Genomic DNA, 27,808 nt, shown 5'->3' on the forward strand with positions numbered 1-27,808 from the left:
TCAGACTTTTCCAAAATGACACATTCCCATTTTTGTAGCACATATTTACACATTTTAATTTAAAATCACTTCAAAGGTACGGAATTACGATTGGATGTTATTTTAATCTTTACACTTGAAAAAAAAAACACTCATAAGGGAGTCACTAAAACATGAAAAAGCCTAACGTATGTGAAGCTGACATAGTACCAATGTATTTTTAATTACTGCTGTGCTGAGAAGCTGTTTAGTAAAATTTCTGAAACAGTTCAGTACAGAGATCGTATGCTCTTTTTATTGGCATACAGTCACTACCCATATAAGTGCATTTGTGTCAGAAAAAATAATGTTCATATTTACAGGAAGTGACAGAAGTCCAGTTGTTGGCAGAGTATATAAAGCTCTTCATACAATCTTTTTTTATTGGTAGACAGATAATATAAAAACTGAACTGAAAATCAAATTCAATGCACATTGGAAACTGTATTCCTCAATAGCCTTTCTTAAAATTAGTTTTATTTCCCTCCTCTCTCTCAAAAACAAAGTCCTTTTGAGATATTTGAGCTGCTATGCCACCTATACTATTCAAGAAATCCTCACTTTTACCGAAAGCCAATAGTGTACTGAGATTAGATCAATATCATTATTTATATCTGTATAAATGCCACTAAAAGTAGTGTGTTGAAAATTTATGCCTTATTTTGCTATTAGGTACGACTGCTTATTCTACTCCATTATAAAAGTACTTAATTTGGGATGTATGCTATTTGTAACTGAATTAACTAATTATCTGTAACAGTGTTTTAATAAACATGCATGTATTCAACAGCCATTAACTTGCTTAATAAATGTATAGTTAAAATGTAATTTTTCCAGTGAAGCAGTTTACTTCTGTGTCTAATTACGAAAGAAAATACATTGGCAAAAACGCTGCATAGCTGAATTCTACTTTTAGTTAAATGGATTAATCTGTTCAAGACGACATGCCTTGCAAGTTGCCTTTACTGGTGTATTTTTTTCTTAGAAGATACAGCCATCAAAGAGATCTTACTTTGATGTTAAGCCTTTTATCTTTTTCACAACTGGTATCATACCAGACCTTTTAGGCATAGGTCTCCGATCTTCCCCAGAATTAATGTTCATTCTTCTGTAACAGTCAATGGCCTAGGGTTGCAGTTTTTTTTGTTTTGTTTTTGTTACTAATAACAGTAGTTCATTTCCTGAAGAAGGAGGTAATCAGTGATTTCATTCACTTTATAGTGATATAAAAAACATTAGAAAATTAAATAAGTTGCTGTCTAGCCAATGTATTAGCTTTATAGGAACCACAACTCTCATAACACTAGCAAAAATAACCAGATTTAATGTTTACTAAACATTTAAAGCATATGCCAAAATGTAAAGTCTATCTATTGTCAGTTTTCTAATGTGTATTGAGTGCCATTTATGAATATATTCCATAAAACATCTAAAATACTGAGTCTTGTTCCTGTAATATCCCTAAATGTCCACAAAGTTTTCTCTGAAAACTGGGTGAGGAATATAGTTCCAGAGCTCAACACTGTCACACAAGATCGATCAGTTAGTTGCACATATTCCTACTGGGATTCAATCTGTTTATGTATAGCTTGTATTACAGTGACCCATATTTTACACACAAAGCATATGTCACTTGATAGTAAAAAAAAAAAAAAATTTTAAATCTATTACACATCTAAAGGAAAAAGATGACTGTTCTCTGTTCTTCCACACCCCCCACCCAACAGATTAATCTCATCAACTCCATGGATAACACACTTGGACAAATTAAAATCTTTTTTCAAGTACTTTAAAAATTTGTTATACCAAAAAAAGCTGCCTTTTTTTTTTTAAGTACTTCCTACATTTTAACACAAAATACAGGTGCAAGAATTTTAAACAAAAATGAACTAAAGAGCTTTATTGACATCACAGTACATTCAATAGTAATTTTAAGAACATTACAGCTGAAAGAGAATGGCATATTTTATATTCTTATTAAGCACTACCGTTCTTGAAAAAATGTAATACAAAGAAATCCTATTAGGTATTTAATTCTGAGCAGCATTTGGAAAAAAATACACCTATTTACAGATAAAAAAAGGATTCTGGTTTCACCTACATAGCCACAATGTGCCTCTATAATGAGACAAGCCTTTTATAACTCATGGAATTTTTAAATGTCATAGCACTGGTGCCATAAATTCCTCAGCGTTTACGACGAGGAGGAGTTGTTGACCTGAAAAATAAAGGAAAAGGGAGAAAAAGTTAATTGGAAAAAAATACAAAACCCCCAAACCCACACACATGTCAGGCTTAATAATTAATAGTTTTAAAAGATTTTCCAAAGTTACTTTTGCCTAAGAAAATTTAATAAATACCATACTTTATTAAAAAAGTTCATATGTCGTACACATGAAGACGAATAGAAAAAAAAGTCAGACAAAATACTTAAAAAGTATACTACCTTGATCGTGACTTAGACTTGTGTTTGCGGCTTGCCTTCTTACCAGACCTTTGAGATTTCTCCATGGAGCATGATCGAATATGCTTCGATTTCTTAGCCTTCTTTTCTTTACTGCTTCCTGGTGATTCAGAACTACTCCTTGCACTAGATTCAGAGCCTGACCGTTTTTTGCTATCTTTGGTAGAACTTTTTTTGCTGTCTTGTCTGGAATCCTGTCTGAATATTTTCACAGTTATTGAATCACTGCGAGAGAAAGTTCTTTCACTGTCTCTTTTTCTCTTTAATCTATTGTCGTCATGATTGCCAGCCTTGCTTTCTTTTTCCTCCTTTTTTGGTTTATCTTTTCTTTTTTCCTGATCTCGCTCCCTTTCTCTGTTCTTTTTTCTATCTTTATCTACAGTTCCACCCTGCTCTTTCTTCCTCTCTTGATCTTTACCATCACTTTTATGTTTATGCCTATTTCCTGGAGGACTTCTACGCTGGTCTTCAGCTTTGCGTCTATCCCTGCTTCGGCTGCGACTAGCACGGCTAGCTCGTCTGTCTCTCGAACGGCTACTACTCCTACGTCTATCCCAACTTCTCTCTTGAGAAGGGCTCTGAATTCTTCGTCTCTCCCCTCTTTCAGCGCTTCGATTTCTACTAGATCTTCTCCTTTCTCTTATTTTTTCCCTGCTTCTACTCCTCTCTCTCCTATTTCTGTGAGAATAACTCCTGCTTCTACTGCGCCTAACTTTATGCGAAGGTGTTCTACTGCGACTGTGCCTCTTCTTCCTTTTAGGAGAGGAAGAACGTGAAGAACTGCGACTACTACCTGAGCTAGTGCTATATGATGAACTAGATACAGTGCTGCTACTGCTACTGCTTCTGCTATTGCTGCTAGTGCTACCACTACTAGAGCTTCTTGATCTACTCCTCCCTGCCCTATCTTTTTCTTTACCCTCTTTTTTGGATTCTATATCAGGGGCTATTGCATTTGGAGATCGTTTCTTTTCATGAACCATATCAGCTTCAATTTCTTTTGCCTCCTGTGATGCTGAAATACTGTTTTGTTCTTTGTTGATAAATTCATTCATCTCTTTTGAAACTTTGTCAATTTGTAGCCTTTCTTCTGAAAAAGAAATACACAAAAGAAAAGTGTAAGTTATTTACAGTAACATGAAAATTTCCATACTGTTCCTTTTGCCAAAAAGATTTCCAAGCACCCTCCATCATACTTTTAATACAAGGTCTGCCATTGTACTAACTACCTACCAAACAACTTGCTCTTTTATTTCTTTATTTATAAATGTAATTATGGAAAGGTTATTCCCCTGGTCTAGCAAAAGCGCACAAACCTGACACTTTTGGAAGTGCTTGACGTCACTTCATGTTTCAGCAGCTGAAGACAAAGGTCTCGAATACTGTGAGCCAACAAAACTCCCAAATTCATTTACACACACATTTTTTTTTCTCCCGCAACCATTCTACACACCAGAATCTCCCTTTCTCCTTCTTGTAATACACCTCCAGCTATACCTGTGCTTCCTTCCTTCCAGCCCTGTTTATGTGTGGTTAAGTGACCACTGTCAAGTCTAAAAGTGTATTGCCCCAAAATGCATGTGTTGCCCCTGAACCTCAAAACAATGCTCGCTGTAGCTGCCTGTACCATTTGTAGACCAGATAATCCAAAAAAATCTTAGAGAAAGTACCCTCTCCTGCAGTGACGCATGCTTGCTTTTTGAAACAAAAAAGCCAGTTTATGGTTTTATCAAGGAAAGTTAGATTATTCCTAAATGCTAACTAGTGCAAGCAATTTACATTTTTCCTTGTTCATTTTTCCTTAGATTTTTGTAGCCCAGGAATTCCAAGGAAGGGAGGAACAGCATAAAAAGGAGACTTGTAAACAATTTTCCTAAAACTCAGCTAAGGAGTAAAAACCACAGTATTTCATACAGATAGATGGTGAAGCTCTTACAACAGAAAGAGTTAACATCAGTTGAGATTGTATGTAAGCTTGGTAGTCAGCAAAGACTACAAACATGCTAAGGAGATAACTCCGAAAATAAAAATACATTTCCTGAAAGTAACAGTAAATGTGCAGACCAGGATTTTCATATAGCAAAATAAAGAAATTCAGACTCTCGGAGCATTTTCTAGGGGGTTCCAACTTTAAAGAAGTTTTACTTATTTCTGTTCCACATGGATCCTTTGCATCGCTGGCCAAGTTTACTTCCCCCTCCCATTTTTAATTGAACCCAGAAAAAAAGAACTGACATATAACATTTTTAGCCAAAATATGGCCTTCTGATGTGGGCTATCAGTTCATGAATTAACTTAGGGAATAAAACTGCATCTGGAAACCCAGAGTACTTCAAATAGCAACTTCTGCCCAAATGTAATGCAGAAAACAGTTCCATCTGGTCCCTGAGATATTAGGCAACACAGGCAGAAGCCAGCGTATGTTAGAAGATGCTATATTGTATACTAGAGATCTGTCTTTTCTAAACGCCTCTACAACAGGCAGGTAACCCTGCCTTTACTATTCTGGACTTGCAGAATCAGCTTCTTTCTCTATTTACTTGCACGGGAACAGGTTTGCCCAGAGAAGCTGTGGATGCCCCATCCTTGGAGGTGCTCAAGGCCAGGCTGGATGGGGCTTTGGGCAACCTGGTCTGGTGGCAGGTGTCCCTGCCCATGGCGGGGGGGGTTGGAACTGGGTGGACTTTAGGGTCCCTTCCAACCCAAACCACTCCATGATTCTAGATTTCTATTTCTCCAAGCAGCCCAACAGAGCTGTCCCTGAACTGGTATTTGACCTCTTGCACTAGGAAGACAGAGATCATAAGCCACAACTATGTCACATGCCATACTGCTATTCTTTTACGCATAAATCTTAAAACACGCAGAGTGAGACAGGAGTGTTAAGGAAAGAAAATGTTTAGCTAGTACAGCCTTTTATTAAGCGTTTCATGTCCATTTCTGGGCCTAAAAGGATAAAATAAAAAGGACAAAATCATCCATGTAAAAATAAGAAAAAAAATGCTCTAATAGCATTTTTTCCTCCTCCAACTTAACTTATATCCTGAAAAATGATGTGAACTTCTTACCATTGTATTCATCCATCCATCTAGACTGCTCTTCAGCAGTGCAAGGCAACTGTGATACCCTTTTGAGCTATAATATTGGTACAAAGGGATAAACCTTACCTTGTAGGGAGAAGCAGAAGTAAATCACATATTTATTTATTAAAATCAACCCTGCCACCTTCTCAGAGGCTAAATGTGAACTTACTGGTTTCACTAATCTGTTCCCAGTATTAGGTCCAGAAACCCTGTTATAAAGGTGCAGTATATGGACAGAAACCTCATCTACAGCTGAGAACAATGAGTTCAAAGAAACTGTAGTTTCCAACTGTACAGTCTGAAAGGCGTACTGCATAAGATTATGTAACACAAGGGCAAGCTTTTCAGATGAAGTGAAATGTGCTGTATACGCAACTTTAAGGAATCAAGTTTATATAAAACACAGTCTGGTGCAGAGGGACGAAATTTATCCCTCACACAAAACTGAGATACTAATAGTTTTGTAAATACTTATATATGTATATATACATATAAATAAAATACACACACGTGCTTTTTTATAAAGAGATACTATTATTTATGTAGCATAATATCCATAGGTAACATATATGTCTATATGCTGTCTGATCTTTTAAACACTCAAGTCAAATAGTTTATGGAAAATGCTACATCTTTTTTTTCCTTGTTAGAAAAGAAGCAAGCCCAATTTGGATCAAATAGCTCAAAAATCATTCTTTTTCATTAATATAATCTAATTAAAGAACATTATTTCTAAATTAGACTTCATATTTTTTGGCTTAAAATGCAACTTCTCTCCCACAAATTTGTATATGCTAAGTATTAACTACATACACAGCAGCATAGTAAGAAGACATTATGTTAGTTACCTTCTAGCTGTTTTTCTAGTAATAGTTGCTGTTCTCTCTCTTTTCTCCAAAACGCTTCCTGTTTTTGCCTGATTCTGTGTCGTAGTTCCTCATCATCAGTATCAGATGATTCAGAGCCTCTGTCACTCCTCTCATCTTCACTGTCTCCTGATCCATAACCACCCAGTCCACCTGCGTGCATAAAGTCCAGTCTATCACGAGGAAAGATTAAGCTTTGTTCTTAATATTTCTGTGGGCAAAGAGGAGAGTAACATTGCCCTTCCTTCACTTCCTCTTCTGAGCAGAAGTCACTTTATTCTGGTAAGTGCCAATGTTGTTTGACTGGTGTGAACAAGGCCCCCATATCTGCATTGATGCTTACTGTCCGGTTCTACTCCTTCTGGAACAGCTCGTCTATTTTCATCAAGCAACCACTGTGATCACGATACTTTTTTCCATTGTATGGAAGGGCAAAAAAGCTCCCTGTGGAGATCATAACAATGCCTTCCTTTGTATCAGCAACCGGACAGAAAAAAACAGTGAAATGCCTGGGATCTCTCCCGGAAGACATCTCTGAAATGACTTCAGCTTCCTCCGTAGTCCAAGGCTACAGAAATTCTGAATGCCAAATCAATTTTTCTACACTGATTTAGGAAATATTGCACTTTGACAGGTATAGAGATGGAACAGAAGCGGACTTTCTTCTCCCCCAGAGATATTAACAACTACTGGACTGATAAGAAATATAAAGTCAATTTAAACATCTGGCACGGAGATATTTAACTTTCTTTCAGCTTGAGGTTCTTACAATCTTTACTGAGTTAGTTTTAAAACACTTGAATACTTGTGATTATAACGTTCAATCAAATTCATCAGAATTCCAAGTAACAAGCACATAAATGATCACTGACACCGCTGTAGTATGTTTTAGATGATAAAACACACGTTGGGAAAGATCTTTTGCTCTTGCGTCTCAAGCTGGAATTTCAATTTCTTTTTCCTGTGTTGATTCTGGTAATACATGATATGGGAGCCTCTGTGCTTATGTAGTTTTTCAAAAAAATAAAATTTGTGAAGATGACAACACTTTTACTTATAAGCATTTGTATTACTGTTCTATCAGCTTTCCCTTGTTGTTTGGATGGATCAAAGTAGGAGAAAAATATAAAACAGTATTCCTCTCTCTGAAGACTGCAGTGTGCTCCTGAAACAATCATACTTTGAAAAGTAAATTTATCTAATGGTTCTTTTTTTAAAATGTATTTTCCAAAATCAGGGCAAGATTCTCATACACTAACTCACACTGACTAGGCCTTTACTCCAAAAACCATCCCACTTATATCAGTAGGATCACCTGTGGAACAAACAGAGGTGCTGATAAAGTTACTGCAAAGTGACCCATACTCCCAGGCAATTAAAATCTAGTTTCAAAATGCAATTTCTAGAAAAGCAAGGCAAGAGTGAAACTCCCCCTTTAAGCCCTCTCAAAAATAAGGAACATACTTACCGAGTCCAGTGAGGGAAGCCAGTGCACTGGACTGTGCCAGCTGTTTTGCAGGAGCTTTGTATCACATCAACAACAGGAACAACATGTTAACACAAATAGCCACGATTTCATAGTCATGAGTCTATGGTATTGTTAAATCTACTACTATTGCTGTTCTTTGGAGGGAGAGAAGAAACATTAAAAACGCATCATCCATTTAAAACCAATTCTAGATTTTCTGACCACGAAGATTTAGAATTTAACTGCAAATCAACAGTGAAGAGAAAAAAACAGATACTCATAAATCATTTTCCAAGTTACAGCATCTGCACATAGTTTTCAAATTTCAGTAGTTATATATTTAGATTAACTCAGTTATGTTAAAAAAACATTATGCAAGTACAAAAACATGTTAATAGTGAAAGCAAATAAATTACTAATTGAGGACTCAAAGTTCATCTGTTTTCACTTCTGAACAGCTAAGAACTTGAGATATAAATGATAGCATTAAGAAACAGCTACGACTGAAGAGCCATTGACACACAGGTACCATTTTAACTAAATAAATGAATTGTATGAAAGAAATGGAACAACTGAAGTAACTCACAATACACTGCACAGGACAATAGTACATGGTTACTGGATTTGAACTGTATCAAGTTGGATGCATTACACTGAAATTCTTCTTGGGGGATAGCTATGGAGGTTAAATGTTCTAGAGACATGCAAATACAGAATATTCACAGAAGAAGCTTAAAGAAGAACCGGCATACCTTTAGTTGCTTTACGGTGTACATCTTTGGCCACGTAATATATTTCTTCATTTGTGACATCTAAAAGAATCTCCGTCAGCAGCATTTTTGTCATCACCATCTGAAAAAAATGTATATAAAATTAAAGGCCATACATATATATATAATATATATACTTTATAAAATATATATAAAATTAAAGGCCAAAACCTTTTGAATGAATTCTGCATTTAAATTACATCCATAGAAATTCAATTCTTTTGATGGCTATGAAACTACTCTCCTGCATATTTTTTAATGCTTCCTTTCAGCAGACATGACTTAAAAACCTAAGTTTGAAATTGTTTAAGTTTGACCTGCAGTCAAAAGTTGCACAACAGCCTCTATTTTGACTGTGAACTGTAACCACATATACACGTAACCACATATACACGTTTGGGCAGGGCACCAACTGCTAACGTCCAAGATGATGCAAAAAATGAATATGTAAATCAGAACTGTGCTTAGATCGAACCTATTTATTCTTTCAAAAATAAAGAACACATTTCTGTCTGGCATAGTGTCACACTCACTCCCATGCTGCATCAGAGGTTACTGACATAAGATGTTATTAGTCTTTATTTACTATAAAAACATGAATTGTTACTAGCTGATTCTCAAAGCTGTTCAATCCGGCCACATGCTTCACAAAAAAAACCAAAAAACACAAAGCCACACACAAAATTTAAATATACTCATAAAACTTCCCCCCCCCAGAAACCAGGGCCTTCATTAACAAGGTTTCAGTTAAACAACTAGCGTACAACTGTGATTTCAAGGTATGACAGTTTAGCAGACACAGTAAAACCGTCACTTGTACAAGACTTAAGTTTCTAGCACGTTCTTGCAAGAAAACATTTCTTAAATCCCCTTTTTCAGAAACTGAGGTTGAAGCATAGCTTTCAGGTGGATGTATTTAATCTATAAAAGTTTTTAGGAATTTGCCAAATTAAGCAGAAACACAGAATTAATAGCTGTCAATGTAAAGACTATATTCACTATATTCTTCAACTACCAGGCTAAATAGGAGTTTTTATAACCTATATGTTTATTCTATGTGAGAAAGAGACATGCAGATTTAACCCTGCTTCACTGCATGATGTGTCAAATACCTCTATTAACAGTATCAGGAAGAGAAAAAGCGATTTAGGTTGCTATGCCCACAATATCAGCAAATAAACAACACTTGGTGAGAACTACATTATTAATACCATTTGATACTCCTTTTCTTCTTCTGTCATTTCTGGTTCACTTTGCTCCTCTTGAGGAGCTGGGGATGGACTCCTGCTGATTTTCCCAGTGCTTACAGCTTCTGTGTTTTCAGCATCTTCATCTTCCTCATCGCTGTCCTACAAGAACAGCATCGCACATTTCAGGAAAAAAAAAAAATGTAAAGCTTGTTAGCTTCTACTTATGATAATCAACTTGATTTACTTTGCACTGAAAACTCTATTACAGTTATCGTAAAACCGTATTTCTTTTCTCTCCTCATAATGAACCCACAGGTCCCTCCCTCCCCACACAAGTAAACAGATGCTTGCCAGTTCACTGCCAGACAGGTACTCAGAACTGCAAACAAATGAGGTAACTGCTGAAGAGAATGCAACACGAGGCTTCTTAAATGGGCTCAGTTTAGCAAATACAGATATCCGAATTTGTTCAACTACTTATTTCAAAAGACCATGTATGTTTCCAATAAAACAGAAAAAAGCACATTTTTTTAATTGTTTCTTCAAATCAAGTAATATATTTCTACATCTTAGATAGACATTGACAACTTCAGAACACCAAGGAAATTTTAAAAAAGCAGCAGCTTAACCTTACTTTAAGCAACAGAAACAAAGAGATAGCCCGGTATGCGAAGTCTCTCTTTTGAAGGGACTAAAAAGTTAACAATTTCAGGAAATACACACCTAACAAACTTCTACTTACAAATTTGCTTTTCTGAGGTAACCGTGGGCCATCCCCTTCTTCAGCGTCCTCACTTTCCTTTTTTTCTTTTTTAGACATCTGTGAACGTTGCTGCTCCATCCTCTCTTTTTCCAATTTTTTCTGTTTCTCTCGTTCCATCTTTTCTAGGCCTTCACGAATCCAGGCAGGCAGAGTTCTACGCTTCACGGCATCTGCGTAAACAAAGTTTATAGGTCTGTAAAATGAAAAAACCTTCCCCTATACCAGGGAGGAAAAAAAACAAAAAAAACAAGCCACATACAAGCAAACCCTCCACCCCAATCCAAACAACTCACACAAGTGATTGTGGTGAAAGAAACAAACATTTAGAATAAGTTTTTCTTTCCATTTTTTTTCCTTTATAAGAAAAAAGTCTTCATGTTTTGCAATTTTTTTAAACATAGTTCTTATGGTTTTTTTTTTTTCATTAAGGAGTGGTTAACATGTACCAATCTGTGGAGGCTCCTGCTTCACAGGCATCGCAATAGGTGAACGCTGTCGGTCTCTGAACGAGGGTCTTTCCCTTCGATTTTGTGGAGGTGCAGGAGGTGCTGGTGGACCTGGCGGCCCTGGTGGTCCTGGCTGCCAATAAGGTGGATGAAATCCACCTTGAGGTGGACCAAAAGCAGCCCCATGCTGAAAGAGTAATGCAGTTTATTTTCCTTCACATTGAACACTGTACACAGCATGTGCGCAAGTCGGTCTACAGAAATCCATGCAAGTGGGAATCCACCATTTCTAGGCTACAAGGTCTCTCAATTTCTTTTCCTGTGGTCCCTATGAAACAGGTTTTCCTTAAATATTTAATGAGTAAACTTAGGTTTAAGCAGGGATACTAGTGAAACTGAATGGGCTTCAAACAATCTTTCACATTGTGCTAACCATTAAGCCCTATAATCACCATCTATCTCCAGCAGCTCCTTCCCAACTTATCATCAGAGCATGCAGTTAAATGAAAAAAAAAAAAAAGATTTAAAATTCTGGCTATGTTATCAGCGTTTCCGTGTACCTACAACCTGAGGACAAAAATGAAAAGTTTGAGTTTTTATTGCAAAAGAATTTTGCACTGCATATCTTCCAGTAATCATTCATAGGCGCTATTAATATGGCTGAATAAAATATTAAATGCACAAATATGCAAGTTTAGTACAGACCCTGGATTCTGAGCAACCTATATACAATCCAAAAGTCACAAGTCATGAGGCATACATAAGTGGGATTCTTTGTTTTAAAAGTATTTGGCATCCACAGAAGCCTAATGAAATTATTTAAGAGGGCGGTATTTAGAAAGAAAGGTATAGCATCAATGTTTGTTGTTGTTGTTTTTTTTTTTAAATTATATTCTGTTGACTATTTATCTAAGTTACTGCATTACTCTCTGCAAAACAAGGTTTTTGTAGTATTTAGAGAATTTTGAGAAACTCATTTTAAGATTTGGTCTCCCAATAGTAAACATAGGAAACCATTACAAACCTAGTGTATTTGAAAATGAATGGTTCACTTCCTATCAACATAGCTGAACACGAAAACTGAGTAAGAGAGAAAAGTGGGCCAGAAGGCACAAACACGTTTCTGCCAGTCTTCCCTCAGGTTTGTTTATGAGCAGGACATCGACATTTCAAAACATATAGTTTTCCATTTACATCAAGAGTTTTGAGAGAAAAATCCAACAGCTCTGTGTTTAAAGATTTGTGCGATGCCTCCTTCTACGGTTAGTGCTCAAACCACCTACAGTTTTATTGTGCTATACAACTTGTATGCCAGAAAGAAGAAAAAATTGGATGTGGATTTTTTTAGAAATACCATTGTTTATTCAGAGAATCACAGTAGATAGATATGGAAAAGATCAATGGATCATCCAGTCTATCTCCCTGCAAATACAGGACTGTTCCCTATTGTACATTATCTAGTGTATTTAAGTAGATATTTCTGACCTTTATTCCCTGTTTTTTTAAAAAAAACACAGAACTTCATAATGTTAGCTTATATACTGGAAAACAGTGATTCGTTTTAATATTGCAGACAACCGCCATTTCTCATTACTAGTCTAGAAAAAAGCATCTTTGGCTTCAATAGAACAGAAAACTCTAAAGTCTTCTTCTGTAAAGTATTTGGTAAAAATGTATCTTAGCAGATAACAGATTCTGTAGTTGTTTGTAGAACTGAAGAATGAAAGTCGCCGCTAGGTGATATTAGAGGAACACATCCACGGAAGGGACTCTGCACGTCTACAATATTAAAGCAACAAATATGTTTCACCTGATAGTCAAACTGGTTCACTGGCCCCATTGCAAAGTTATCGGGAGGTGCCCCAAAGTTGTGATTGTTCTGGTTAAATATATGCCTGTTGTCAGAAGCAAACTCCCCACTGTCCTGACTGTTGCTGTCTTCAGACGGAGGAACAATTTCCATTTGACCTGGGGTTGGAGCCATCCACTGCTGATCTGGAGGTGGGTGAGGGGGTTGGTGAGGCATTCCCCATTCTGTTTAGGATGTAGAATACAATTCAATAACAAGTTAATAATGTCTATATGAATCACCCATCACTCCGTGTTCTTCTGTTTATCAGAAGGTTCCTCAAAGCAACACAGATGATAAAGATATGGCAAATCATCAGCCTACAGGCTGTACTGTACTATCTCAATAACAACTAAGTGAAGGAAATACATATAAGCTGTAGCCAAACTAGAACATACATTTGGGGGGGGAGGGCAGGGGGAAGGATCTGTCAGTTTGTTTTAGTCAATTCCCAGTATTATTGCATCCATCACAGCACTTAGAAATTGTGTCAGCTGCTAAAAGAACTGCTCCTACTTCTCTACTTCTGTTATTTCAGCTTTCAAAATAATGACCTATTTTATTCCTTTGCATAACACATTTAGAAAAACCCTAGTATGAAAGTAAGTAGTTCTGTGAGCAGCAGAACCACTGAATCCTGCTTTCTGCAGTCATGTGTTTTCATAAAGGATGATTCCCTGGAGTCTCCAGTATCCAGGCAGAGGTCCCAGCATAAGCTACAGCTATAAACCAACAAACTGAAGTTACAATTGGCTAAAGTTACAATTGGGAGGTTTTGAGGAATTAATAGCTTGTGTGGTCGTAAGCCCTGTCTTCTCAGGACGTCAGTCTAAAAATTATATCCACTATATAAATACTTACAGACACTGATTGTTACTACCTTTTTAACTTTCACCGATAAAAGAATTAATGCCTAGCCTATCAGGTTAAGTTGTAGCTTCCAATCCTTTAATAATTCTTTTCATTTCTCTAGTTTTTAGTATCCTTTTCACGGTAATTTCTCCCTGCGGACAGCGGCAGGAACCGAGGGAACGGCATAGAGTTGCAACAGGGGAGGGTCAGGCTGGGTGTTAGGAAAAGGCTTTTCAACAAGACAGTGGCCGGGCACTGGAGCGGGCTCCCCAGGGCAGTGGTCACAGTACTCAAGAAGTGTTTGGACAATGCTCTCAGACACACGGTCTGATTTTTGTGCGGTCCTCCGTGGAGCCAGGAGTTGGACTCAATGTTCCTTGTGGGTACCTTCCAACTTGGGATATTCTATGGTTCTATAATTGGATGCATTACTATAGAAAAACTGTTACCCCTATTTAGTTGCTATTTGGCTACTCTTTTATTTGCACATTCAAAGATGGCATCGCTCCTTTCACTCTCACTGTCATCCTGGAAGATCATATTTAGCTGATTATTCAAATCTTTTTCCAAAGTCAATGCTTCTGAAGTATTCTAAGAGACAGAATCCTTTGTCCTTTAAGTACAGCTTACAACAGTTATTGCTCATCTTAACTTTTGACACTACTTAAATGCCCAGTTTATATTAAATCAACTGATGTGAAAGCTTGCAAGTTGCATACAACATGTTGTTTTCACTTCTGGAACATGACACCCTTCAGAATGAACTGTCTGCTAGTTGCGCAGATGGCTTTCAGACTGCCATTTTGCCCCTTTATCAGTAGCATGCAAAGAACTTTTAGATCCAGAATTGACATAGAAACTTGGAAGGACACTGGAGAAAGATAAACAGTAAATACGTGAAGAAGGACATTGGCAAGCCATGTATACTATGATTTAGTTTGTCTTCTGAGACTGTTAGACACTAAGAATGACAATGACTAAATTAGGGGAAGCCAGGCCCTGCCTGCATCAGCACAGTCTTTATCAGTGTCCCAAAACACTGGGAAAACAACATATTCTCTGGATGATATACCAAATGGTAACAGGATATGGTGGCACAGTGTTTCCCATTAACAAAATGTGTTACATCTTTCTCACTCTGGATCTAATCCTTAATGGATGTTTTCCTGTTCTGCATTTTCTGTGGGAGAACTGGGTTCCCAACATTTACAATGTAATAAATGATGCCTTATTATCAATGAAATGTCTTCCTTACTTTTACCTCTCTACGAATAAAACTGGGGGGAAATAAATATGTAACTGCTATTCACACTACCTTTCTACAACATTCAGGGACAGAACAAATATTTTGCATATTTATTTACATAGAGATTACCAAGCCATGTTTCAAAACCTTTGTTACCCATTTTGTGGAACACTGACTGGAAAGTACCAGCTGTGATGCTCAGCTAATTAGCTGCTGCTACTGGTAGTATGGTATGTTGACACCTGAGAGACAGGGCACATTCACACCCAAAAATGCCTGACAAAAATAAAATTTCATTACACAAAAAAAAAGAATGAATGGGAAGGATAGCAAACCTGGCTGCCACATTCTGTTGAAGTTGGGATCCCCCTGAAAATTATTATGGTTGTTTGGACCAGACTCTATTCCTGAAATATCCTGTCCATTTGGCATCATTCCTTGCTGTTCCACTACACTCTGTTGCCCTGAGGCTTCTCGCTGAGCAATCCATGCTTGAGCTAATGCAGCCCAGTCAATCTGGCCTAAAATAAACAGTGGAAATTTAAAAGGTTAGTATTCAAGTTTCTCAAATGTAACACTGTTTCTCAATTACATGTCATTGCTCAAGAGAAACAGGTAATGCTTGCCTTCAGCAAGTACCACGAGCACCATTAAAACTTCTTCACAGGGTACAGTAAAACAAACAAAACAAATGTCAAAGCATACATACTTGCTGAAGTTCAGTTTCCCTGCACGTGTTCAAAATGCCACAAGGCAAATTATTTTAGGTTCACATTAACACTGAGTAGATGACAGTAACACACTTTTTTCCCCATAAGTAGGCTAATTTTGATGTCAAAAAGAACTACATATAAGCCTTAAATTCTAAATTCATAAAGATTGAACTGTTCTAAGTCTCTAACATAGTTAGTAAACCACATTTTGCAATGTATACATTTTAAGCAATACAGTTTTTGGAATGTTATTTTACGTTAGTTCTCTTCCCCTTCTTTCTTTGCTATAGTTCCTACCAGTAGGTAAATAAATTGTACTCTCATCTGAGAACAGCGTTATGTCTTCTGCTCATTATCACGTCAGGAAAGCTCTCTAGCAAAGTTACAGAAATTTAAGTGACAGAAAACAATGTTAAACCAGTCAGCCCGATCACTCTGCCCGAGTATTAAATACATTCCTCTATCCTCTTTATTCATTTCTGCATTTCTCTGAATACCTTTAATTGCTGTCAGCTCACACTCAATTTAAAGTAATGCTCTACTGCTTAAAATGGTTTTTGATGGGAATAAAATGCAAACAACAGATCATGATCATCACTGTCATAACCTAAACCAAGTATCATACCTGTTTTCTAGTGAGTTTTTTCTGTGTACATATCTACATTAATATTTTTGCCACAGAGGCACTGAACAAAAAGGCAGATTTTCTGAAATAAAACTTCCTTATGATTTAGCTTAGAAAAAGAACTGAAAGGGATACAGATTCTGTAAAAGTACATGTGGTCTAAATGTAGATCTGAATGACTGGTAGAAGGTTGATATAATTTGTCCAGAATTACTCAGTTTGATGGCCTGTATTAAGTATTAAAGACGTCAAAACATTTGAAATGAATGTATGGACTCTTTCTTGTAGCTGTTGAGAAAAGCATCGTAAATGTATTATCTTGAAAGCAGATACAAAAAAGCAACTCTCAGTCATGCTCTGTAACAAAGACTCAGAAATTCAAATTACAACAGAAAAAGAATTTAATCCCCAAAGCTTTCTATATACTTACTTGGATCTTGTTGGTGTTGAAATGACTGCATCCACTGCTGTTGGTTCAAAGGCCATTGCTGCCAAGGTTGATCCCACATCTTTTAAGTCTTTATATAGTCTATATTTCAACTAAAAATAATAGTTGTATATTTAAATAGATGCCCATGAAATATCACACAACTGAAACTTAAATAATTGCAGATATATTTAAGCCTTGCAAAGCAAGCTGAAGCAATGCTGGCTTAATATTTTAAGCTGGAAGAAATGGTTCATCCTTTAGAGCAATACACTTTCTCCGCATTTTTGCAGAGAAATTAACTACTACATGAAGTTCAAGGAAAGACATGACAAGTTTGTAAGACAAAAACATTCGCCAGTAAATGTAATTCAAAGAAAGTGAAAGCAGATAAGACATTACTTAAATGACATCTTTGCCTGTGTTGCAGAGAAAAGCTGTGTACTTTTCTATACTAGTTTCATGTGAGGCCATTAAGTGAGACAAAGGAACGTCACCAAATGGTACACGGATCATTACCAGATCATTACCAACTACACGGAGAACCAAACAGGTACAAGTCAGCATCCACACACACTTGATGTATTGTGCAGACTCATTATTTCTAAATAAAATATGCCTTAAAAATCTGATGAAAACAATATCACTGCCTAAGTGCACATATACCACACGTTCCCGAGGTCATTAGAGGCATTTTTAGTGCAGTGCTGTACGTCCCCCCTGGGCTGGCAGTGCCAGCAGTGGGACCTGCCAGAGCAGGAGCCGTGGCACCTGCTTTACGCGGCGCCCCAGGACCAGCCCTGCAGGAAGGGGGTGAGGTAGAGCAGCTCCTAGCAGGTAGGAATGTCCGTAATAGCAAACGGATTTCTTTCAGTAACATGTACCTCCTGTGCACAGATAACCCGTCACATATGGGGGGCCGGAGCGTGGCCACCTACTCTGCTCCACAGGGCCTTCCTGAACACCAAGCCTGGGCACAGTTTGGGAATACTTCAGTTCAGGAACTGTTCCCAAATGCCAGCATAGGTCAGACTGCGCCAAGTACTACACCTCTGCCTTGTACAGTCTGCAAACAACTCCTCAACAGGCTTTCCGCCCAACCAATATAATCCTCACGCCGTTGAACACACAGACCTTGATTTCATGCTATAAAGGCATCACCCACGTAGGCTGTCTCAAACACTCTGAACTTATAATACAGATATATATTCCCTGAGGTCACTGAAGCAGCACCTACGACCCAGAGGAGGCTCGCAGCCAAGTGCAATGCAGAAGGAACAAACACAGCCTGCCTCCCTCAGAAGCAGCCAGCTGAAAGCAGCCAGAGCTGCCCAGACGGGCAGCCAGGGACACAGCCCCGACCACTCTTATTTAGCACCCTGCACGTATCCCCAGCCTGCAGCACACACAAAAAGTGCGACTATAGTGGATCCTGCTTGCAAAGGGATCTCGTGCCTAGTGGCTACACGTTCACATAAATAACTGCATGACTGCACACGAAGAAAGCAGCGTGCTGCAAAAACACACACAAAAACTGCACACAAAGTTGTGAGATGATGGGTCATGCAGAGATGAATGCAGGTGACTATTTTACAGACCTCTTTTTTTTTTTTAATATTTAATCTGAAAAAACATCGGTCACCTTTGTTTTGAGACCACTTACATTCAAGCAGGTACAAAAATTGTGTGTGTATAGTTCAGGAAAAAAAAAATCAGTTGCAAATACCTTCTGGGGGAAGGAGGGGCTTTAAACAAGACCAGATCAAGTTCAGGAATGGAGAAGAGTATCAGGCAAATCCTGCTTCATTATTTTCCCTGTCTTTTCTTGCCAAATTAAGTACATACATGTTTTTTCCTTTTCAATGACATATTTATGATATTAATACTTCTAGTAGGTCAATAGCATGTATTTTTTTTTGCCCTACACGTTTACATTTTGATCTGTATGTACCTAGGAAGTCAGCTTTCTTGCACCAGTTGAGTGGAAAAAAAAAGCCACTAAGAAGGGAACCACCCTGCCACTTAATGCAACATTTAAGCTAATATTTCATACACAAAGTACGAAAAAGCAAACTCACGTGCCTGAAGTAAGGTTACTCACCATAAAGCAAGCAAAAAGTAAATAACTTTCTTCCTCCCCTCAATCCATTTTCCCCTCCAGAATCCAGATTGTTTCCATTGTCAAAATAAACTTGCTTACATAAAAACAAAGCTGTAACAATTGAGGTTCAAGATAACCACCAGCCTTCAAAGAGCCCAACAGCTTCACGGCATGTATTCAGTTTGTTTCCAGCTGTTAAATCCCACTAGCAGTAATAAAAATGTATTTTGGTAACTCTGACATCACTTGTTTAACTAAATATGTAATTCCCTGAACAAAGTTTGCCAAAATTCACTAAAATAACCTTAGAAAAAAAGTAGAAGATTAAATAGCTCTGGCAATAATGCAATAATAATAAAAAAAAATTAAAAACACTTTTTAATACAGTTAAAGAAATATTAACTTCTCTTATGAAGTGTAGAAATATGATTATTAAGAGCACCTCCAGAAATTCTACGGAATTGGAGACCCCCCACAATGTTTACTTGATAGAGGTAAGATTTATTTCTGTTGGACTGGCTCTATCTCTGTCCCAAAACCTTGGCACAGACTTTTTTGACGCGTTCCAACTAAGAGAATTAGTCTGCAATACACTTTAGTACCTGCGAAAACACCCAGCAGCTCCCTGCTTCTCCTGGACTCTGCACTGAACAGGCTGTTCAGTATTCCCTCATTTTTCCCTTTATGCTCAGGCCTTGATCCTCACCACGGACAAACTGAGGCACCAGTTCGGAATGAAAGAAAAGGATGCAAGGTAACAAATTCCTCCCATCTCCTCCACATCACATGCCCCCAAGACAGCGACTTACTGTTGTGCAAGTTGCTCAAAGGAAGTAATTCGCTGTGCCAGCTGGCCTCAGTGCCAGCAGGTTTTGTGTCAGCACCCACCGCCACTTCCCTGCCACTCTGCAAAGCAGCATGGCCCAGAGCCTTCAGGTTTCCCCAGCGAGATTATTTCACCCTATTGCTGCTATTCTGGGGACAGAAGTCAAGCAGGGGAGTGCAAAGCCAGATGTGAAGAGCTCATGACAGACATGGAGCCACCTCCTGTTCTGATACACACCAATATAACCAGATAGCAACAACTCCGTGTAACTCTGAATTAATCCAGTGTTGAAGTTCTGCAAACAATGCCAACCGGAGAAGAATGATAAAAATAATAACTATTTAAAACTGCTAATGTTAGTTTATGAGCCGCATTTGAAAGCTCTCGATGCTGCATTGCATTTGTACGTTCACTGCTATCCTTAAGAAATGTTAATTTTCATACATTGGCAACTCTAAGACATGCTGGCTTTCAAGTAAGCAGATTCATTACCAAATTTAGCATAAAACTTTCTCTACTAATCAAAAACACATACTACACAAATGTTCTAGCAATTGCATCACTTTCTTTATGCATCTGTGTATGCGCACACAGAAGTACTCCTACAAATATCGCAGGAAAACTGGCCAAAAAACATTTATCATTTTCTACCCATTTCAGCTCATCTCCCCTGTGCTATTTTTTGGACAGAAACTGGAATTGGATAAGAAAAACAAAATTATCATCTGAAAGCGTTTATATTTAATAAAACTGATCTTTAAATATACTTGCTAAAGGAAAATATAAAACATGTTCAAATTCTTTCAGTATTCAAAACTAGGTGATGTGTTTTAATACGTACTACTCACAGCCAGTGAAGAAAAGTGGTTTGTTCTGAGGCCTCCATCTACACAGTGCCCAGAAACAACAGGACACATCACTGCATTTTGTTCCTGGAAGAGAAACAGACTCCCCTGCTTGGTTTCCTGCACTTTTACTGAGTTTTTACTAACTGGTACGGAGTTAGCACGAAAAAGGTACTTGAAAGGATGACGAGCTTTCTCACTTAGTACAGGAATTTAAAGGTAGCTTATTGCCTTCATGGATTGTTCTCCTAAGTATTGATTTAATGACTTCAGCTTCTGTTAAGTTTCAAAGGCAAATAAACGGATTTCAGCCCTTTAAGTTACCATAACCTAAAAGATAACTAAAAAAATCTTACATACTCACACATTTATAACATTACATGCATGTAGACTACTTGATGTTACTGTTTTACATAAGAAGCGGTAATACTTTGTACACCACTTGTGTACCTTCTGCTGAGAAGAGTATAGGACTTTTCCAGAGAAGCTCAGTATTGTCCCACGCATCACTCTTACATTTTCCTTTGCTAGTGATGCTATTTTAAAGACTTCAAAAGAAAAAACAGTATCCATGCAGACTGAGATGTCTTCACTTAATGAAAACAAACAGATGTGAGAGCTAACAAAATGACACGTTTAAACATGAGTGCCACAAACCACAAAGGGCACAAACTACACATAGATGAGCTCGCAAAACATAGCTAAGAAAATGCAACCTGTTCTCAGTAATTTTTACATTTATGGCAAGATATTAATCCCTAATATTGAGGGAAAATAAACACAATGTCTCCCCTCCATCAAGTCAATCGCTTAAAGGCTTGAAACAGCTGAACCCACTCGTACAGATCTATGTGACAAGAAGCAAGTATTTTCATGAGACAATTCATGTAGCAATAATGAAGGGATGGAGAAAAAAGAATAAACATCCTCTCTGACCTAATTGCAGTTTGCACTGCCCAAACTAACTTGGGATCCTGCCACACAGATAACAAATGAATGCTAATTTCTTCCAGACTTCCCCAGTCAGCATCACCTGAAAGAAAGAGACTTCACCTAACGGCAGAGGACAGATCTAAGCCTATTTTCCCCTAGTGACACCAGGGCAAACACACCGCAGAGCATCCAAACTGCACTGAAACAAGCCTTATATTCTGCCAAAAAGGGGGAAGATGATTGGTAGACTTTACCAGCTAGAATTTATCAGAGTCAGACATTAGCAAGACTCTTCCTTACTAACCGAGGGGGTGCATCAAATTAGAAGCCATTAGGACACCCTGGTTCCAGTGCCACCAGTGCGTACAAGTTTTGAAAGGGAAACAGGTTCAAAGAATGGACTGATTTTACAGATCCCTCCTTGCAAAAGGAAATACTGACCTCCCTCATGATGATGAATTAAGGCTCCTTTACTTAGCTGTTCTACCCTCCAATTTCATTGAATATAGCCCTTCTGCTTTCTGCCTCTCCAGAAAGCATGAATAAACAAAAGGACATTTATTGATGCTCCAAGAACCGTTCCCTGATGTCAGATCACAGAACAGGAACCTGAATCTATTAAAAATCTGTTTACCAATGAAGAAACAGAAGCCAATTCAGCATTATTTTTGCTTTATACAGGAACAATCACATGACAGAAAAGAACCCTGTCAGTTCGCATTTAATTTCAGTCACAAGTACTTAACAGATTATAGGAAATTAATGTAATGTCTCAAAATTTTGATAAAGCTTTTAAAAGCAGACTTGCTCCAAAATATGTTCTGCTGCATGCTTTAAAAATTATCCTTTTTCTAAGACTGGAACTTTATTCAAAGGCTGAGCCTTCTGAATGAAGTTTTATTACACCAAATTACTAGCACTAAAATGTGCCACCTTTAAGAGGACTCCTGGTCAAAGCTCCTCTTCTAGGAAGAAAAGCTGGTGTGGGGGCATATCTAGGACTTACCTCGATGCCCAGCAGGCAGTAAACTCTGAGGGCCAACAGCACCCAGACAAATTTGAGGCTGGTGTCAAATTCTCTATTACACTTCAGGATATTACCCAACAAAAGCTAGGGTAAGACAGAGAAAGAACACCTATTTTAAAAGTTACCTTCCCACTCCTTTCCTCGACTGTGATGTGAATCTCAGCAACAGACTATACCTACACGTTAACTTGTTCTTTTAGGAAAAATGTCATCTTCTTCGGCTTGCCTTTGTCCACAAATAAGGTATTTTCCAATATATTTGTATGATGTGTCCAGACACACCACACACACCAAGAAGTATACAAGTAGAAGCTACTTACCAGCGGCCAGAGTTTTGAGAGGCAATTCTTACGCTCACTTTAAACTCTGGGAGACTTCTCCCCAGCACGCCCCCCAGATCACCCCACTGTTATCTTCAGGCAGATACAGACTTGCTCACCAACGGCGATGCCGCCCTGCCGCGTGCAGCACGGGTTTCCCAATGGCACAGTGCTTAGTGAAGGCCCCAGAGGTGTTCCAGGTAGCTGCCCGTGGATGTCAAGGATGCGGCCGTTTTTTAAACAAGGCCACCAACACAACTTGAACCCTCAGGCTCGCTCAGATTCCTTGGACATCTCTCTGCCTTGGCAGCTTCACAGAAGCTGTCATCCAGTTCAAGAGTGCTTGTGCACAGTTAACCGTGCTTGGACCACTCAGCAGCAGAGAGCTGTCTTGGGGAGTGAGGCTCAGTCCCACGAATATAAGATAGAGCAATGCCAGGGTGACAAGTGGGCTATCTCCATTACATGCCTTATGACACTGCATTCAGCAGAACTGAGAAGAGTCAAGAAATTTTCCCTGGAGTGATATGGAAGACCTGCCCACAAACGAAATTTAATAGAGATAATGGAGATAGTGGAGATGAGAAGCACATAGGCTTACAAAGTCAGCTGCACTCCAGAAGAGCATCAGGAAGAAAACCACATCTATGTGATGAGTACATCTAGCAGGCTTTTTTGCTCCTCCCAAGAACCTCCCGTCATTGGGAAAATATGCTCCTCTCCAATATGAGCATTACGCAGCATCCAGACTACACAGAACACCTTATACAGCAGCAGCTTCTGCAGGAAAAGAGATCTGGAGATCCTTAATGGCACATCCCAGCATATTCCTGGAAGTGAAGTGTCTTGGCAGAGAAAAACAGGTATTCGTAGGAAGACAACATTCAACAGTGTATCTGTTAAAAGCAAGATCAAAGGGAATGCACAAAACTACCTCAACTCCAAGAAATCAGGAGACAGCCTAGGATTCACGCTGTCCTAGGAGAAAAGCGGCAGAAGTACCTTCGTGAGCTGAAGAGATCAAGGTCACGTATTCCTACAGCGGACGCTAACATCATCTCACCATATAACCAGCACGCAATCTGACAGTCTGGTTTACTCAACCCTGTAGACAGGCAGACTGAAGGCAGGTGGTTTTGGAACCTACTGAACCATAGCCAATAATCAAGTGCTTTCTGATGCAAAAGAGGGGCTGCTGCACCACCTTTCTGATAAATGTTACTCACCACCCCTGAACGACAGGGATGGGAGATGGCCTGACAAGTTTTACTTGCAGTTTGAGCTCTAATATGTAGCCGCAGAAGTTCTTCTGGTGACTAAAGATCTGGTCTTACAGGCCTTCCAAACAGGTGCTGCATTTTAGCATAGAAGCATGCAGTGCCTTAATAAGCAAAGAAGCTGAAACTGCAGGCTGCAACGCATACTCTGAGAACCCCCACACAACTACTGCCTTTAGGCACAGGGTTAAAAGATGACATGCTCTTTTTGATATTCCACTCATCGGTCAGGTATCTAGGTAAAAAAAAATTATATTCCATCTCCCATATAGCCTTAAGCTCTGGAGAGGAACCTAAAGGAAAACAGAGAGGTCTCAGAGGTCCTTGAAGTCAACAGCCCGATGTCTGATCTTTTGTGCAAGCCCCCTGTTCCAATATAAAGTCTTTTCCTTTCATTCAAGGTAGTTGATATTGACTGTACGAAAAATAATTCCTCCCTTTTTCACGCTGCGCTATTGCTTCATTAGGGTCATGATAACACTTATCGTCACCCAGAGAAAAACATACTCATTTTCTTCAAATAAAATGGAAGCAGGTATTTGCTACTACGTTACAGAACCGCTGGTTAGAAAATGAAACATTTATGGGGCAGGTTAAGATTGCAATAATTAAGGAAAAAAGTTAAAAATAAGTATCTTCATTGTTACTCTGTTTCCCCCAGCCCACTTTTAGTTGGCCAAAGGCATCACCCTAAGCTGTTGCAAGTATTTAATGCCTAGATACTATACATCTTTTCTCTTCCTGAGAACCAGAAACTACACCAACGTCCCTGCTGGGATTTGTTAGCAAGATGTCTAGTCAAAAGAAAAAGTGTCAAATTCTTCTAGCCCATTTGCAGTTGCTTATCACTGAAATGCTGGAAGTCAATTACATTTCCCCACTCCAGTTCTAATGTAGGAACTTCTTTCTCAGACTGAAGGCCAGAGGCTTTCCAAATACATAGCCAGGATCCGAGATACAGAAACATAAAAGGAATTGAAGAAACCAGCTCGTTTGGTATCCACAAAGTTTTCCAGAACCTCTTTCATGGGTCAGCAGGTCCGACTAATACTTACAGTGCTACTAAGATGAAGTCGGCTGAACAAAGGCCAAACTGAAAAAAAAAATACTACAAGAACTCCTACAGTGAGTCATTCAAGCAGCGTAGCCTCCAAGTTACGTTATTTTAAACTTAAATCCACATATCCGCTGAGCTGAAGCCAATCCCTTTAATCAAACAAAAGGACCAGAAACTGGCAACCCAGGTATCATTTACTTGTTTTTTGCATTTTGGAGACATAAGGACTAACACATGCTTGATTATCACAAGCTCTAAAAACACTGTTAAAACATAGCTACAGAAGCACCAAAGCAACTTAAGCAGTGAGTCATAACTCTGTCGGGTTTGGAAAAAAGTCTGATCTGATTATTTTTTGCACATATCATTCCACTAGAAGACATGATGTTAGACTTTCAGTTAGCTACGTAACAGCGCTTTTTCCCTGCTGTCCATCTGCAACTTCCTCCTTTACAAACATGCTCTGTATAGAAACAAACAGCACCAATAACTAATTAACGAAATCAGAAAAAGCAATACCTAAATAAACAGAGAGCTATTCCTTACTGTTCGTGAGCAGATTTTACCTGTCACGACGAATGCAGCTATCACTTAAGGGAAGAGATGAACTAGTGACCTAGCTAGGACCAGAGCCACAGGCACAAACAGAAACGGAGGAGGTTCCCTCTGAACACATGCAGAACTTCTTCATTGTGAGGGTGACAGAGCATGGAACAGGTTGCCCAGGGAGGTTGCGGAGTCTCTTTCTCTGCAGGTATTCAAAACCCGCCTGGATGCATGCAACCTGCTCTGGGTGTCCCTGCAGGGGGCTGGACCAGATGGCCCCTTCCAACCTCGGCCACTCAGTGGCTGAAATAAGAATCCCTAATAACACCTACCCACAGATATGTTGCGTAGGATTATTTGTTGCCAAAAGCAGATTTCTGATCCTCAGCTACCTCAGACATGGAAAGCAGAGACTGGACACTGCTGTCTCCATAACACCTTTGCACAACACTGTGCCTAAGTGATAATCAAACGCAGCGAAGATTCCCCTTCTGCCGCTACAGGTGATACAGCAAGCTGTCCACTGAATTTGTGGAACCGTGCTACATCTGTGGCCTCCTAAGCTCTGCAGCCCAGACGCGCAGAAAACACTCTTGCAGGGCAGGACTTCACACAAGGCAGCAAGTCTCCTGCCGGCGCGAAAGCGGAGTTGACACAAGCTTTGTGACCCGCACCTCGCTACGAAGGCCTTGCTACAGGCAGCACAGTCAGAGGAGGCGCACACAACAACCGCTCGGCAATTCCTCGTCCAGAAACTCGCTGGACGCCAGCCGGGGCAGCGCACCCCTAACCGTACGGCCCAGCAGGTCCCATCCAGGTGCCAGGTGCCGGTTGCAGGGCCCCTCACGCCCCCCTCACGCCCCCCGCAGCCCGCCCCCCCCGGTTCCCTCACACACACACACCCGGCCCCGGGCACGGCCGGGCTCTGCTCGGGCCTCAGGCGCGGGGCTCCCGCTGGGCCCGGGCAGCGGCAGGAGGAGGCGGAGGAGGCCCGGCCGGACCCGTGCGGCCCCCGGAGCGCGGCCGCCCCGCTACTTACGCTGTCCCCCGCCTCCCGCCGCCGCCGGTACCGTGGCCCCGCGGCCGCCCTCCACCCGCCGCCGCCGCCGCTCTGCTCGGCGAACAAGACAATATGGCGCCTGCCGCCGCTCACCCGGAAGCAGAGCGCGTCACAGCGCTGACCCGCGCCGGCGCCGCCCGCCTCCATCTTTACTGAGGGCCGCGCGTCCCGCCGCTGCATACACACACGTACAGACACAGACACCCCCCCCCCCCGGGTGCCGCCATCTTTACTGAGGGCAGCCCGCCCCCGTTTCGCGTCCTGGGGGGCTGCCCCCATGGGAGGGGGGCCCTTGGGTGGCCCCTGGTAGCGCTTGGGGCTGGGCCCCCGTGTCCACAGAACCATTAGGGTTGGAAAAGACCTCCCAGATCATCTGGTCCAACCATCCCCCTACCCCCAAAGTCACCCACTAAACCACGCTGGGTCTCCCCACACGGAATTTGGGGTTGCTTCACGTTCAGTGGACAGAGATTTTCAGTAGCTAATGCCATCCTTACCTCGTTTCCTTCTCTTGGCTTCGTCTGAAATGAATGTACAAAACAGCCATTATGTCTTTGATCCTTGGGTAAACCAACCCTAAGACCAACGTGGATTAACAGAATAAATTAGCTTCTCTAACTATAGAAAAATGAAAGTTGTAGGGAACTTGTGCTTTACTTCATGTAACGATTTCATTGAAAGACTTGTCGCTGCCATCTATGCTGCGTTACTGTTAACTGCAGTGTTTTAGAGGTCTCCCTTTCTGTGCTGCAAGAAATGGCTGCATCACGAACGCTTTCCACAAACAGCGGTGTTACGGAAGCATTAAGCACCAGGGACGAGCAACCAGACGCACAACTGGAACCTGGAGTGGCATTTTGTGGGTGGGCAAGCTTTAAGCTACTGCTCAAACTGTGGGTGTGTGGGGACCTGCACTCCTGGTCCAGGTCTTACTGACCACAGAGTCACAAAACTCTCTTCTTGTTAGCAGAACTCTGTCCCTGACCTGTGCCACAGGTGGCAAAGCAAAGGGGAAACGTGCAGTTTACGTATTCGA

General features: G+C 39.9%; 1 protein-coding gene across 3 annotated transcripts; it reads right to left on the minus strand.

Annotated features, from left to right (window-relative positions):
- Positions 1-362: 362 nt before the first annotated feature.
- PNISR (PNN interacting serine and arginine rich protein) lies at positions 363-26,895 on the minus strand. Of its 3 annotated transcripts, none has more exons than XM_083828322.1 (12): positions 26,752-26,895; positions 16,784-16,893; positions 15,351-15,536; positions 12,879-13,102; positions 11,069-11,255; positions 10,602-10,792; positions 9,881-10,018; positions 8,652-8,751; positions 7,900-7,953; positions 6,414-6,584; positions 2,465-3,572; positions 363-2,236 (listed from the first exon to the last, which is right to left on the minus strand). In XM_083828322.1, exons 2-12 carry the CDS (start codon positions 16,860-16,862, stop codon positions 2,206-2,208), a joined length of 2,469 nt encoding a protein of 822 aa, XP_083684448.1. In that variant the 5' UTR covers positions 16,863-16,893; positions 26,752-26,895; the 3' UTR covers positions 363-2,205. The 3 variants fall into 3 exon arrangements, with proteins under 3 accessions (XP_083684448.1, XP_083684450.1, XP_083684449.1); XM_083828324.1 differs by lacking the exon at positions 26,752-26,895 and adding an exon at positions 26,615-26,633; XM_083828323.1 differs by lacking the exon at positions 26,752-26,895 and having other exon boundaries at positions 16,784-26,542.
- Between the last annotated feature and the right edge of the window lie 913 nt (positions 26,896-27,808).

Source organism: Anser anser, assembly GCF_964211835.1.
Source record: "Anser anser genome assembly, chromosome: 3".
Lineage (NCBI taxonomy): Eukaryota > Metazoa > Chordata > Aves > Anseriformes > Anatidae > Anser > Anser anser.

Coding starts and splice junctions, on each gene's coding strand:
- PNISR (XM_083828322.1), bottom strand. CDS start 16,862: ATGTGGGATCAACCTTGGCAGCAATGGCCTTTGAACCAACAGCAGTGG. Junction 10,793..11,068: donor GCAGGAGCCTCCACAGATTG/GTACATGTTAAC, acceptor TTGTTTACGCAG/ATGCCGTGAAGCGTAGAACT. Junction 10,019..10,601: donor TACCTCAGAAAAGCAAATTT/GTAAGTAGAAGT, acceptor CTGTTCTTGTAG/GACAGCGATGAGGAAGATGA.